This window comes from Schistocerca cancellata, chromosome 4, assembly GCF_023864275.1.
Source record: "Schistocerca cancellata isolate TAMUIC-IGC-003103 chromosome 4, iqSchCanc2.1, whole genome shotgun sequence".
Taxonomy (NCBI): Eukaryota; Metazoa; Arthropoda; class Insecta; order Orthoptera; family Acrididae; genus Schistocerca; species Schistocerca cancellata.
The window spans coordinates 82,837,751-82,853,266 of record NC_064629.1 but is presented as its reverse complement, the minus strand read 5'-3'; the positions used below and the strand labels follow the sequence as shown (position 1 = coordinate 82,853,266).

At 39.1% G+C, this 15,516-nt stretch overlaps 1 protein-coding gene across 1 annotated transcript in view; it reads right to left on the bottom strand.

The window, feature by feature from the left end:
* LOC126183871 (importin-13) overlaps positions 1–15,516 on the bottom strand; it is a 190,990-nt gene that overhangs the window by 120,262 nt on the left and 55,212 nt on the right. The window contains exons 7-8 of the mRNA XM_049926165.1: positions 14,483–14,692; positions 13,695–13,877 (exon numbers count right to left, since the gene is read on the bottom strand). Coding sequence (XP_049782122.1) covers positions 13,695–13,877; positions 14,483–14,692 — 393 coding nt within the window. The remainder of the gene's footprint in view (positions 1–13,694; positions 13,878–14,482; positions 14,693–15,516) is intronic.

Below are 15,516 nucleotides of genomic sequence, written 5' to 3'. Positions count from 1 at the left end.
TTGTTTACAATTGGACTGATCCATACTGCGTGTTTGTGTTTTTGGTAATGGAACTTGTGCTACAGACTTATCCTGCTTGGAAGTTCCTACACCAGATTTCTCTTTACCTGTGTCAGTTACAGAACTATAGGTTTGTCACTGTATGTGTCTGCCCCTGCTACTCTGCAGATTCTAGTGTAGAGACATACTAAATTTGTGTTTGCAAATACATGAAATGTGTTATTTTTATTACATTTAAGCTACTGTTCCATCAACCAATTCTCAAGTGACCAATATGTAACCACACACACACAAACAAATCATGTTAACATTGGCTGTAGATGACTTGTTTCACTTCACTTCCATAAAAATCATGCAAATAATCAATGGCACAATTAATTCATTCTTCAATGATGGTGGCAAGATGTTCACCAAGTCAGAATAACTGTCCCATGTTCATATTTCATTTGATGCCACAAACTCATAGTCAAATAAGTAACTTTGGGGTTGCAGACAATCAGAAACACCTACACTTCCATAAGAAATTGGTATTTGTTGATCTGTGTATGTGTAAGACGCTGAAACCAAACATTCAAGCCTATGGCAACCATCACCAAAACATCTTATATCTGGCGTTACACTGGACGCTCTACTTCAGTCTCTTAACACTTGTTGGTAATATGGATGCTACCATATTCCTTGTGCCAATGACCACAACAGTCTCCTAAACAGTTTCAGTATTTCTGGACATAGAAATGTAATTTGGACACTTATTCATCATCACTGCAAAAAAATATCACTGCATCCACCATTTCTAACACAAGTAGAAATTCCATTAACACTTTTAGCCGGCAGTTTCATTTCATTTGCTAAGAGCTCCCATTTTACTAACTTTCTACCTCTCTTCCTCAGTTCTGTTCACTTTGTGCTACATGGTTAGCTTACCACTCTCACAGCCATTGGTTACTTTCCAAACAGCACAGAAAGTATCTGAATCAATCATTTCAAAATGGTCATGAGTCACAAAAGTAAAATTTTACGGGAGAAGAAAAAACTACCTACAGTGCAAACCATCAGTGTATTTATTGTTATTTCAATGTCAATGGCTATTGAGTCTCCAAGGACTGTGTAGCATTGTGTGTTTTTGTTTTGTAATTTATAGTTTAGCATAAAAGTAAATTTAAAAATTGCTGACACAAGCTGTTTGAAATGAACAACTATTTGTTCCAATAAATGAAAGTTATACTTGAAAAATATGTTGATTTCATTACAAAATCATTAAATATGATGAACTGCAAACTTAAATAAGACTGTTAGCATTTTATTCATATTTTGAGCTTAGCTGCACTTCTTATAACAATAGTGAAATGAAACACAATAAAACAGGTTAACCTTCTTGATTGTCATCATCACTATTTGTTCTCCTGTTACTGGCGATTCTTGCAACTGATCGTAAAATTCCATATAGTCATGTGGAATGTACTTTCTTTGAACTTTCAATATATATCATGATTTTCTGACATTGATGGGCACCCATTTTTCAAGATATGCTAACTCATTGGGAGTACAGGATCCTTAGTGAAGCTGTAAAAGAGCTGAAATCTCTCTGTGACAGCACCATCAATGAATTGTTCTGTTTTCACTCATCCTTTTCCAAGAGGAAAAAGAAAGTTAATGTTCCTTAGGAAATTTTCCCATGCTTGATTCAGAGAAGCAAGACATTTTGAAATAGACAGGTCATCAATTTTTAAATGCTAATAGAGGAGCACCAGTTTCCACTGGGAATTTACTTGACACTTTTTTGATCATTGTAGCATACTTTTCAAGTATACAAGTCCTGTCATGAGGGTTCACCAACTTCGTTTAGCCCCATTTCTATCATATGGGAGAAAACTATGCCCATGTACAGGGAATTAATGTTTCATCTTTTTAAATCTTCCAGATGATACAGCTGTCAAACACCAGATTCTTACTCTGTCAAAATTAACAAGAAAATACAAATGAAAGTAACACACGGCCACCAATGTATTTCACTTTCAATTAAGCACAGTTCCATATAGCCATTGCAAAAACAGCATGGGTCAATGAGACATGACCTTTCTACAGGGAGTGAAGATTTTGATCTCTGACAGTGATGCCATTTGATGGTTGTATATTGTACATACTAATTTGGCTGCCCTTCATCACCCATTCCCAATATCTAACTCATGCAATGAATGATTCATCTGTCACTCAAGCAGCTCCTGAGTTCATGTCATGAGACGAAGTACACCCTTTACCAGTCCTCCTACTAATGAAACAGTCCGGACAGTACCATGAACTGAACCTGGGTCCTTCGCTTGACAAGTCAGTAGCAATTACTATTCCGCTACAGAGGCAGACTAATTTTTTGTTAATAATAATAATATTAATAATGAAAAGAAAAAAGACTTATCTGAAACCTATGTTCAGTGAACAGATTTCTGTTATTTACATGACATCAAAGTCACAAAAATATATGAAATACATGTTTTACGGCAGGTAACTGCAGTAAAAAACTCTTCCAGCAACTTAACTGATGAAGCTAAATCCAAATTATACTGTTCTAGTTCCTACAGAACCCATGTGGTTTTCCATCATGTGCCTCCTCAGGTGGTGGATAGGGAAACGTTCACCAGATATGGTGGACACTGGGGAAATAAAACACCTAGGGCAGACCAAAACTAGCAAACTGCTACCTTGCAGCTGGGAGTTGGGCCTCCAGAGGCTAAGGGAAGAAAACACTGAATAAAAGTTACCTACTCTCCAGTAGAGTTTGGACGTAGGGTTGACAGCTCACTCTGTAAAAAGTACCTGTTACAAAAGGTCAACAAAGAAATGTCAGATAAATAAAGGACAATGGACATGACATGGACAAGATTATGGACAATGGGCAACCAAACAATGGAGACAAAAAAAGTAAGAAAACCAATACAATGAGTAAATGGGATTTATTCATCAGTATTTGGAACGTGAGATCACTATACTGCCTTCGAGCCCTGAAAGTGATGCTAGATCATATAATGAACCTGAAGCAGAGCATCATAGTATTACAAGAAGTAAGATGGACAGGGAGTGGAATCCTAGGAAGGAAAGAAGCACACACATTTTATAGCTGTAGCGAAAGAAACCTTAAGTTCGGGGCAGGATTTGAGGTGTGTCACCAACTAAAGTACTTACTAATAGGATTCAACCCCGTAAATCCAAGATTATCTACACTTAAGATAAAAGGGAAATTCTTCAATTACTTCGTAATTAATGCCCGCGCACCAACTGAAGAATCAGAGGATGAGGAGAAAGAAGCTTTCAACAAATCTCTGGAAAGAGCATATGACGATTGCCCAGAGCATGATATAAAAATACTAGCCAGAGACCTAAATGCCCAGGTGGGCAGAGAACAAATCTGTAGACCAACAGTCAGTATCTATAGTAAATAAGCTGCAAATAATGACAATGAGACAAAGCAACATCTAGAAACATGGTGGTAGTCTTCACATTGTTCCCACACACGGAAACAGCACCAGATGGGAATACAATAAATCAGGTCGACCATGTACTATTGATGCAAGGCAGAAGTCAGACTTACTGCATGTAAGGAGTTTAAAGAGGTCCAAATATAGACACGGATCACTTCCTAGTTTGGGCATGGATGAGGGCAAGAATATGTAATGCAGTGAAAGGAAGCTGCCCCAGGACACAGAAATGTAATATCACAGCTTTAGAATCAGAGGAAGCAAGGGAATGATACCAGGAGGGAATAATTCAGGCCCTTGAAAACGCTACAGAATGTTACAACATTGAAGATCAGTGGGAAAGGATAAAAAAAGACAGTGCAGATAACAGCAAGCAAGATACTTAGGAACAGCGTAAAGCAAATAAGAACCTCAGGGTTCGATACCAAATTTGAAACAGTAACTAATGAAAAAATGAAGCAAACAGAAGGGCATTACAACCACATTGCACCAGGAGGATAATGGAAGAATATAAAGAAAAACAGAGAATTGAAGAAAGGACCCATCAAAGGACAGAGAGGGAGTGGATGGAAGCAAATATTGAAGAAATGGAGCTTGTGAGAAGTGCAAACAAAGCAAGGAAATTGTATAGAGGTGCATAAGGCATGGAAACCTTTCGGGGGAGAACAAGTTTAATAAAAGATGAGAAGAAATTATAAGCAAAGAGAAGGAGATATGAAAAAGGTGGCATTGCTACTCTTGATAAACATCTTAATCCAAGACCAGTCGTAACAAGGAATCCAACAGAAATACAGGAGGAAGAGGACCCAGATAACAGTGTGGACTATCTAACTTAGAAGAGATGAAAACTGCAATGAGGAAATTAAAGAACAACAAGGTGGTAGGGACAGGCAGCACTCCAGCAGAACTTTTGAAGCAAGGGGACTCTGGATTGGAAAGGAACATTCTAGAATTGGTTAATCTAAAAAATGGGAAGAGGAGGACATTCTTCAAACATGGAAAGAGGGAATTATATGCCGTATATGATAAGAGAAGAGACCAGATGGAATGCAGTAACTATAGAGGGATCACACTGCATAACCTGGTACACAAAATACTCTCTAAAATACTGTATGAACAACTCCTTCAAATAATACGGAGGGAAATGGGGCCATACCAATGTGGATTTAGCCCTGGTAAGTCAACTATCAACCAGATACCTAAGCCTAAGACAAATGCTGGAAAAAACTAAGGAATATGGGGATGGAATGTATCATTCTTTTTTTTTCATTCACTTTAAAGCAGTATACGATATTATAGACAGAGAGCAACTATATCATGCTCTAGGTAAATTGGGCATTCCAAAAAAACTGATAAAGATAGTAAGAATGACAATGAGAGGAATGCAAGGTAGCATGCCTCCTATTCAACGTCGCCTTGGAGAAGGTGATGAGAGAAGCAAATATCTCGAATAGGATAATGATATTTCATAAATCTGTGCAGATATTGGCCTATGCAGATGACATCAACATAGCAGCAAGAACTCTGACAGCAATGGAAGAGACATTCACTGCACTTGAACAAGCCAGCTGGACTATATAACTAATTATCAATGAGCAGTAAACAAAATACCTCGCTGCTGTGAAAGCGGACAGGAAGAACATGCCAGCCGAAATAATGATGGGTAGTTATAATTTTGAAAGAGTCAATCATTTCAAGTATCTGGGTTCAGTTGTAACCAGTCTAAATAATACCTCCTATGAAATAAAGCAGGGGCTAATTGCAGCCAATAAAGCTTGTTTAGCCTTAACAAAGCTTCTATCTTCAAGGCTCCTGACTAGGACCACAAAACTAACCACCTATAACACTCATATCAGACCAGTGCTTATATACACCTCTGAAATCTGGGCTCTAACAGCAACGGATGCTGAATCGCTGGATGCATTCGAGAGAACTATACTCAGGAGAATCACTGGCACAATTCGTGAAAGGAAGAGGAGATACAACCACGAGTTGTACAGCATCTACAAAGATCAGCCTGTTAGAAAAATTGTGAAGTTATCTACACTAAGGTGGGCAGGACATGTGGCACGGATGAACGATACGGAAATACCAAAAAGATTTTACGAGAAAAGCCAGGTGGGCAGAGAGGACAAGTCAACAGAAAACTAGCTGAGTGGACGGAGTCATAGAAGACCTTCAGAAGATGGGCTACAGGAACTGGAAAATGCTAGCAAGGAACTGGGATAAATGGAAGTGGATAGTTGAAAAGGCCGAGACTCGTCATGAGCTGTAGAGCCACAGAAGAAGAAGTTCCTACAGAAGACTAACATCTTCCTAATTCTGCAAAATACCAATGTAATAAATCAATAACAATACCAGATTCAACAATTCACATGCATGTAAATATGGAAATGACAAGAGAAACAAAGATATACCTGTTAATTTGGGAACATGAAAGGCATTAGATGAAGGGAAAGAAATACAACTTAGAATATGAAAGGTGAAAGAAAGGATTTCCTTCCTGTAAATGCCAGTGCTCAACCCAATCATCAATTGACGTGCCTAACTTGTTACACTGCCATTAAGCTCTCGCAGTGTTTAACTACCACAGACTGCACGGTTGCGACACACTGTATAAGTAAGTGTAGTGCAATCTTACGCACACATACATTCGTTCATTCATTCGTCCACTTAGCATTCATTCGTATATCCACTTAGCACATATTACAAGCACATGGCTTTCTGGTGTGACATTTTTCCTTTTGTGTGCTCTCTCAATATTGGAATATGTTTTATCTCTTTATTGCACTATATTAGTGTGGAACTCATTTTCCAGTGGCAAATCCACTTCTAAACAGAATCACTTTGTCAAGAAGGATTACAGATCTGGTAAACTATGCTTAACACACTAACACCAAATTTAGTGGTCTTTCAAATGATTGTAGTGATTTACGGCCTAAATTTTACAAGAAAGATCACGGTTCTAGTGCTGAACGCAGTGAGAAAAGTGTGACAAAATCTTTTTCTATTTTTTAAACCCATGCATATTCACAGTAGCTATTTTGTGCTTCATAAATTCACATGTCAGAAACAGGAAACACTCTTAAAATTTAATGTAAACTTCCTAACATAAACTCCTTTCGATTTCAAGCAGAGGACTAGTCTCATTTTAAGATGCATATGCAGCAACTGAGAAAAGGAGCAGCCAACGAAATGTAGCTCACTGTGCTACAACAGAGGAAAATTAAGTGAAACTGCTTAGCAAATTAATAAATTGTAATCTACCCCCACATTTACCAATTTCTTTCAAAACTGATCACACTAAAACATCACTGAGTCTGCATAGAGGGTAAGTACAGAGTTTCTAAGACAGAAACACAAAATTTCAATGCGAAATACTTAATATCTGGTTTTTTTATGACTTTTGCTATGCAAATATCAGAGTAATAATACATAAATGCTCCAAATATCATGGTTGTAGTGGTTTCCGAGTCCTATGATTTGACATATTAGAGAAAGTGGATAAGCTAAATCAGCCAATTTTCTTGAACTGAAATCTAGGGGCATTCATTTGGAATTAGTGATGTATGCAAAATATATGTTCTGATGATGAATGTATGTAGGAATGGTAGGACCAAGGCATTGAAGGCAATACTGATGTTAGAGTTGTGAAAGACTCTACTGAGAAGAGTATGGATTAAGCCAGTGCATAGGTCAGAGCAAACAAGGTGTTTCCTAAGGCTCATCCAATTCCAAGAAAAGTACCACACTGCATCTGGCCCTCCACTAGCTCAATGAAGGCCGAAGACAATTACAGAGCCAAGAATGCCTTCTAAATGGTAGATTCAAAAAAGTAAAAGTGAGGTAAAAAAATGTAACAAAAATCAGTCGGACCATCAATAATGAAAACAAGAGGAGAGAAACAGGTAAAGCAGCAGGTGGACATCACCGACGCTCTGCATGCGGCCGGAGTTGCTCCACCCACAGCTGTCCCATCCCTGCTCCAGTGTAGTCAAGTGTTTAACAGCACCCACTATTCAACAGAGTGCTCACTCTGAAACAGAAAATACAGTGAGCAGTAAAGGAGGCAAACCGTATCTAAAAGCAATTCAGGCAGAGCAAGAGAGGGATGAAAGAGTGAGCTGGTGGAGGAGGCAAGGTCAAGGGTCCCCCAGACCCAGCATGCAGTGGGAAAAGCTCCAGCTGTCATTCCATCTCTGAGTGAACAGAGGTCTTATTTGCACCCGCAAATCTGCACCTGGGATTAGCAAAGCAAATGAGGGTGAGTAATAACTTCTCTAGCCAAAAGGTCAGCCAGTTCATTCCCTGGGTTACCCACAGGGCTTGGGACGCAGACAAAGGCATCCAAGTAGTCAGTATGAATACGTGCAGCAAGGAGGTAATGAATAGCAGAGACCACAGGGAGACAAGAGTAACATTGGTAAATGATCTAAAGACTGTGTTGAGGCACTATGTACCAAAATGCAGTCAGGGGATGCCATTTAATAAAATGGAGGGCTCTGTTAATGACAATCAGCTCTGCCATAAAACCGTTACATGTCCCTGGCAATGAATGGTGTTCCTGATTGGCAGGTGATGTACAAGCATACACCATCTAATCCAAAATTTTAAAGCCATTAGTGTAAAAGATGGTTGCACCCACAATTGAAAGTAACTGACACCAGAATGTCATGGGACAACTAAGACTTTAGGACCTTGAAATAGGTAAGGAGACTGGTCCTAATTTATGGCTTTGGCACCAACCAAGGACAGTGCACGAGGAAACATGGAGGGCTCATTCCAGGGAGGAGAGACGAAGATCCTGGCAGAGGGCTGTGAGGCACATTCCAACTAGTACTCTCCCCCAAGGATGGGTATCAGGAGATTGACACCCCTCATATGTAAAAAGATTAGGGAAGTGACAAACGGTAGCTGCATAGAAGACCAAGAGTTGGTACTGTCGGAGATGAAGAGGTAAGATCCCTGCTTCATCAATGACTAGACCAAAAGGCATGAGTGACCACACGAACTCGACCATAATGGACTCGGTCGAACAATTTCAAAGCCAAATGTGCTGCCCAGTCATAAACTTGCCAACCCTACTGTGCAGCTAGTCTGTAGCCGCGAATATGGGGCAGCCAAGTCCGCTGTTCATCAAAATGGAAGCCCAGACAATGGGACTGTGCAGCAACTTCCAAGCTCTGGGTGCCCTAGTAGAGTTTCAAGTCCAGATGTGGCATGGTGGGTGAAGAACAAGCAGCCATGGGCTGGCATCTGGCCTCTGATCTATGGGTTTTTGGGGAGACTGATCCCAAGAGGGAGCCCTGTCACCAGTAGGCACCAGAGGAAGAAGCTGCTCCTCAGGTCAGGTGTGGGAAGTGATTCCCCATGACTGAGCTGTGCTGGGAAAACTGACTTTGAAAAAATTGTGGTAGTGGGAGTGATGGCTGTGACTTTTGCATAACTGTACGCATTTCAACAGGATGTAGGCGTTAATATTTTTTACGTTACTCAGCATACAAGAGATGGTCAATAGCTTTATATGTTTCCCCCCTACACCCTCTTGAAGACTGGGCAAATTGATGTACATGGAAGATGGTGTTCCATGGACCTGACACATGAAGCTGGTTGTTCACAAGGTCCACCTTCATGGAGTGATAGTATGCAGTTACTACATTTTAGGTCTGCCATGCAGCAGGTTGACATACAATCAAAGCACCATCAACAGAAGCACTTCACAGGATATGGAACGGAATGTTTCACATCAAACCTGTACACCATGAATTTAACTTTTTCCAGGAGGAAATTCCCTTCAAAAGCTAAGATTAAGGCACCTGTATCTATTTAGTTATCCTTGGACTTTTTTAGGACACATCACACAAAATGTACACCTCGCCACTCAAGATTAGCCCATGGCTCCTTGCCTGTTTAGAGGATAAGATCTCAGTGGAAGATGATTCCTTCCACCATATTCAAAGTCTTATGTGGGGAAATGGTCATTGGTATGTCACCCAGATGTACACATGACTGAAAGCTGCAGATTGTGCAGCAGAGGCAGCTTTAATCGATAACGATCCACTGTGCATTTTTCCCCAATTACACAACTTCTCCAAATTTATCTACAATATGTTTCACAAAAAATAATGGCTTTGTAACAATAAAAGTATCACCTTCAGTTCGAGCACATACTAAGTACTGGATAAATTGCTTTCCTCCTAGATGTCTGACTTGTCGCCCTTCGCATGGAGTAGCCAGGGTAGTGAAAGCAGCAGCATTATAACTATCCACACTGAAATTTCTATAGTTGTCTGATGAGATGGCCAGATCAGAACAGTCACTGTTTTGATGCAATTTGTTTCATGTGCGAAACGTCCGCCCAGATGGCAGCTACTCTAAACAAGGTCTCTCCCCATGGACACCACCCAACTGCAGAAAAGGCCATCTAGCACAATGGCCATTGCTGTGAGTCCTGATGCCCCAGGAAGACGGTCATCTACTCCTTGGCATGAGTTGGAAGCTAACAGCACAGGCATCAGCAGTGTGATCCCATTGTCAGTTGGCTCAACTGAAGGTGTAGCTAACTACCCCAAGGTGTCGCATTGGCTACCACATTGGTTTTGAAGCCCAAATAAGAGCCTAACCGGGTACTGTTCGCCGATGATCTTTAATGTTGCACGCAGTATACGGTATTTAAGGTGTTCTTCCCCAGCCAGTCAACGTTACGGGAAAATTTGGACAATGGTCAAACCCAGGAGGAGACCAGAAATTATTAGAGCCACATTTTGGTGGTGAATGAAAGAATATTCCAAGAAAGGAAAGTAGAACCTAGAGAATAGCCGGGTCAACATCAAAGGCAGCTGGATCGACATAAAAGGCGGACACAGAGATGGGGGAGAGGGGGGGGGGGGGGGGGAGGGGGGGAGGATACCGTATTTACTCGAATCTAAGCCGCACTTTTTTTTTTCGGTTTTTGTAATCCAAAAAACCGCCTGCGGCTTAGAATCGAGTGCAAAGCAAGCGGAAGTTCTGAAAAATGTTGATGGGTGCCGCCACAACTAACTTCTGCCGTCGAATATATGTAGCACTACACAGGCATCCTTTGCACGCACAAAGATAAATACTGGCGCCAAAACATCTGCGTCAGTAAATAAAATTAAAAAAAAATTGGAAGAAGAGTTTTTTTTTCTCTGCCCTAGTTTCGACCACTGCTTTTTCATACATTATCCAACGAAGTAAATACAAATTCCGTATTGTTCATCTTCGAATTTCAATGTACTACGAAAATCCGACTGGTAATACTGGGATTTTTGTCAATATGGCCAACTCTACGTTCTGAATTTTTTCCTACCTGTGAGAAGAGATGGTTGCTAATGGGAACTTTTGTGAATCACATGCAGTATTGTCTTCACCATAAGAATAATACGAATATAAACATTTTACCATGTATTCTTTTGTGTTTGCTTCTATCTCATTTAAATCCTGTCTGCCAAATAAACTACGAAACTAGAGTGAGACAACAGCAAACGCGGAAGAATATACGTATCGTGTCATGTTTATATTCGTATTACTCTTATGCCTAATAGTGATACAGTCAGAAATGAAGCACGGCAACTGACTAGATTTTTAAATCTAAGATGACTAATTTCTGTGCAGAATTTCATGTACTAAAGAAGCGGCCGCAAAGAGTTTCAAACGGAGAAAAATTTTCGCCAAACTCTCGTTCAGAACATGTTCTATCATACGCAGTCTGCTATTTGGTTCTTGTTGATCATTATCAAAGAAAGCAGCAGTGTAAGTAACAACAAATAGCAGTCTCTTGCCATTGTTTCGCTAATGTGACAATTCCTCTGTTTTTTTAATTGTAGGCGGCGGTAGCGCGCACAAAAGCAAGCCATGCCGCGAGCAGCGGCAGGCCGTAAACACGCACTATCGAATGCGTCAAACAATGCATGACACAGTATAGTAATGCATTTTCAGCTTAGAGTGACTGACGTAAACACCTATAACATAGAAAACGGCACTTTCAGATCAAAGCAAAATAAGCAATCGATTCAAACCAGACGAAGCACGTGAAAAAGGAAGGGTATCCGTATAAATACGGACGGAGCGCCTGACGCATAGCAATGGCTACCTGGTAAAGCTTAACTGCTAAGCTTTCGACTCTAACCAAACTACTGTAGCTGTATCGTCATTCATTCGACCTAAGTTGTGTCTCACATTACAATGGACCAACTTTGTTTCGATTTGGAGGTGCGGCCTAAAACTTTTCTCTCCCCTTGAATTTCGAGTCTCAAATTTCAGGTGCGACTTAGATTCGGGAATTTTTTTTTCCTTTATTTCGAGTCTCATTTTTCAGGTGCGGCTTAGATTCGAGTGTGGCTTAGATTCGAGTAAATACGGTAGTCAGAAAATTGCAGCACACAAAAGGAAGGTGGTGGTACAATATCTTGGGGCCCCATGCTTGCAACACACGTACTCACGAAACTTGAACTGAAAATGTATGCTCGTAATCAGTTACTACCTAGGAGAAGATAGACTTTTTTACCATTTCAAAGAAACAAAAAATGTGAAGTTAAACTTCCACTAGTCATGAAGATGTTACCTTTCTTCAGCACAATACATAAATTCTTGCTCATTATGTTTATATCAGAAAGGGGGAGGAGTGGAGGGGACTACCATGAAGAAAATTTAAATGCTTCCATAAATAAGTGGGCTTATTGTAACACATTTAAGCTTCACCAAATGCTTCAGTTATTGGTGGAATCTTTATGCAAAAACCTAAAAATGGTTTCAAGCAAAGGCATGTTCTGACATTAAGCAAATTTGTTAATCAACTATCAACATGTATCAATTTTTGAGTGTGCTGCAAAGCACAAAAAATGTGCTGTTGATAAATTTTCTTTTGTCTTCAGGAAATAGCGGTACTGCTCACATCTAACAGAATCACTGCTACAAGTTTATGACTGGCCTATCCCATGTCAAGAATGGTGAGTTGACAGTCATAAACTGGCTTGACACAAGGTTGATTTTGTCAATGGATGAAAATACTGTGAGAGTTTATAAATTGATCTCAGAGTAACCATGGAAAAATGCAAAATAGTGAGGTTCAACACATCTTACCCAAAAACAACATGCACCACCTTCCCATATTTCATACACCCTGTAAATGTTCTTCGCTCACCAGAAAAATGATTTGGAAAAGTGGAGAAGAAGAAGAAAATATTGATAGCAGCAGCAGTAGTAGTAGTAGTAGTAGTAGTAGTAGTAGTAGTGACAAAACAAATTTCAAAGTAACTTTTTTCCAATACATAAAGTATACAGTCAACTGGTTGCTACTGTAAAAACCTTGACCAAGTTTCAATACCACCACTTCTTCAGAAAGAAAGTAACGTAAATTACACGACATTAAAAATTAAACATACATGGTGAGCTAAGGTGCTCGCATCACACAGTAGAAAATATGGAATAATGTCCTCAAAGGCAGCAGTAAAAAGTTTTACACAGGCACATCTTGTTCAAAGAGCAGACATTGGACTGTATTTGTTGCATCTAGTTGTGATGACAGGTAAACATGGTGTAGAGTGTGCCACTCACTGGACACTGGACACACATGATAAATTCTCAACTGTGTTAGGTATTTTTTCCTCTGACATCTCTGTATTTGGTAACAGCCTTGGATAATTAAGCACATAGAAATATATAACACACCTTTTTTTCCCAAAACAATGGAAGACATACACTTAGCACAATAGTACAATATCATATTATAAAACGCTAGCCTTTGTGTAATGAAACAGAAGGATAATATGAAAAGTGCTCTTTATCATCAAACATTTATAACTCTTCTGTGCACTTTCTGAATGAGTTCCTACTTTATTAAGGAAATAAAAGTATTGACTCAGAAAAACAGTTATTAAACTTGTTTATGATTGATTGCTGTTTTCCTCAATCTCTTAATAACAACTTCTTTTTATAGTGAAATACTCAAGGAAAACCCAATAACTAGCTTATATACAATAAATATATTACTGCCATAAATCACTAACGGGTATTGGTAGCTTTGACAACAAAAACTTTAGAGCTTTATAGAATTCAAAATTACCAGAAATTGATTAAACAACAAGAAAAATATAAAGGATATCCTGACTGGTTGCACATTTTGAGAACTAAATTAAATCTCCTTTATACATTTATAACATACTGCCACCATTTCAGACCACGATAAGCATGTAAAATACTCACTAGTGTGTCGGCAACATCTTGCCTATACCATCTAAGTTTCTCTCGGTCGTCACTGTTCCATTCGTCTATATCAGGTGGAAGAGCAGATTTTTTCAGCAATACTTCAACCAATGTGCAGTATATTGGTGAAAGCACAGTTATACAATCAGTCCTCTCATCTCCCTCCATGGGCTGCACATCTTCCTGAAAATATCAAATATCACAGTTTTCCTAAACTTCTTGCATAAACTGAAGGAAAAGTATTAAATAAAGGTCCCCTAATGAGTTGTGTTTGTGTAAATGTGTGTGTATTTTCTATTTTGGAAGGAGGTCTTCTGGCCGAAAGCTAAAATGTATAGCAGTCTTTTGTTGTGTCTGTCTGTGACTCCAAGTCTCCTCTATATTCTGAGTAGCAATCTATCCTTTTCATAGCATTGTTGTTATATTTACTAACCGTGTGACTTGGAGCCAATTTCTGTCCATCACTGTTTCTATTTCATTTTTACTCATTTTATATTACTGCTTGTGCAGAACTCAAAATAAGAGGTACTAAACATATAGCAAAGTGAATGATTCAATGACTTTCAAATTAATTAGTACTTCAAAGATGAAGGTGTGTCAGCTGGTTTACTTGCTCTGTAATGGTCCACATTACTGTTATGGATCCTATGTACTGTCTCCTACTTTTTCACTTCCGCCTTTTAAGTTTTACACTGACTATATTCCATAGAATTTGAATTTATGTCAGATAATAGCTAACAACTCCTATTAATTTATGTGACTAAAAATTAAAAAAAGTAATTTATTACCTGTAAAATGTACCAAAACCCTAATGAATGTACACTTATACATTCTTCTACTGGATAGACACCTTGAATACTGGTAGCACGCAGAATATTTTCGACGATTTTGCTGCCCAACACTTTAGAGCTGCCTGGTTGTAATAATAGACGTAGAATCAATTTAGAGTGGCATTCCCCCATTCCTACAAACAGTCTGTATATTTTACTTGTTACAACCTGAAATAAAGAAGAAATATGTATACTAAAATTATGTAAAATATTACATAGTGCTTCATCATTGAGGACTATATGCAAGCATACAAATGGAACACTATCAAAGTAGATACAGTACACATTACTGAATCACAATGGGCTTGAAAGACATAATATGAGTGCGTTGACAGTACCCCTATAATAATTTGGTCACACAATGCTTCCGGTTGTCTATATGCTCCTGAAAATGTTTCTTCTCCATGCTAAGTTGAAGGTACACAGTTGTGATTGTGTGTGGACTAGTTTCTTGGAATATTCTCAACCCTCCTGAGACAAACACTTATTACATCAGTATATGACTGAGATTACAAAGAAGGCAACAACACGATCCACAATTGTACAACTCCCTCAGTTCATTGTGTGTGCACTCCAATGTTGAAGGTGACGATGTGAGAAAGATGGTTGGAGATAACGGTACTCAAACAGGAACATTGATGGAGTTGCCCTCACTTATCAGAGCGACAAGAGAGTACCATGATACCTTCCCTTTGCAAAACGATTTGGCTGAATGTTTACATTTGTGCACACCTTTCGCATGTTTACTCACTACAACTGTTCTTTTTTCAGAAAGTTTCAAAAAGTGCTGACAGAGTGGTGCCAAAATCAAATGACCAAATTAAAAATAGTGGTACTAAACAAAGGAAATCATTACAAGCAGAGCAGATGATGGTAAAGTTTGAGTCCACATAATTCTAGAAAGCAGGGCATTCTGAAGTTCAGATCTACAATTCAGCACTCATATGTGATTTTAGCCAATGTGAGGAAACAGCACACACAATCAGGATGTC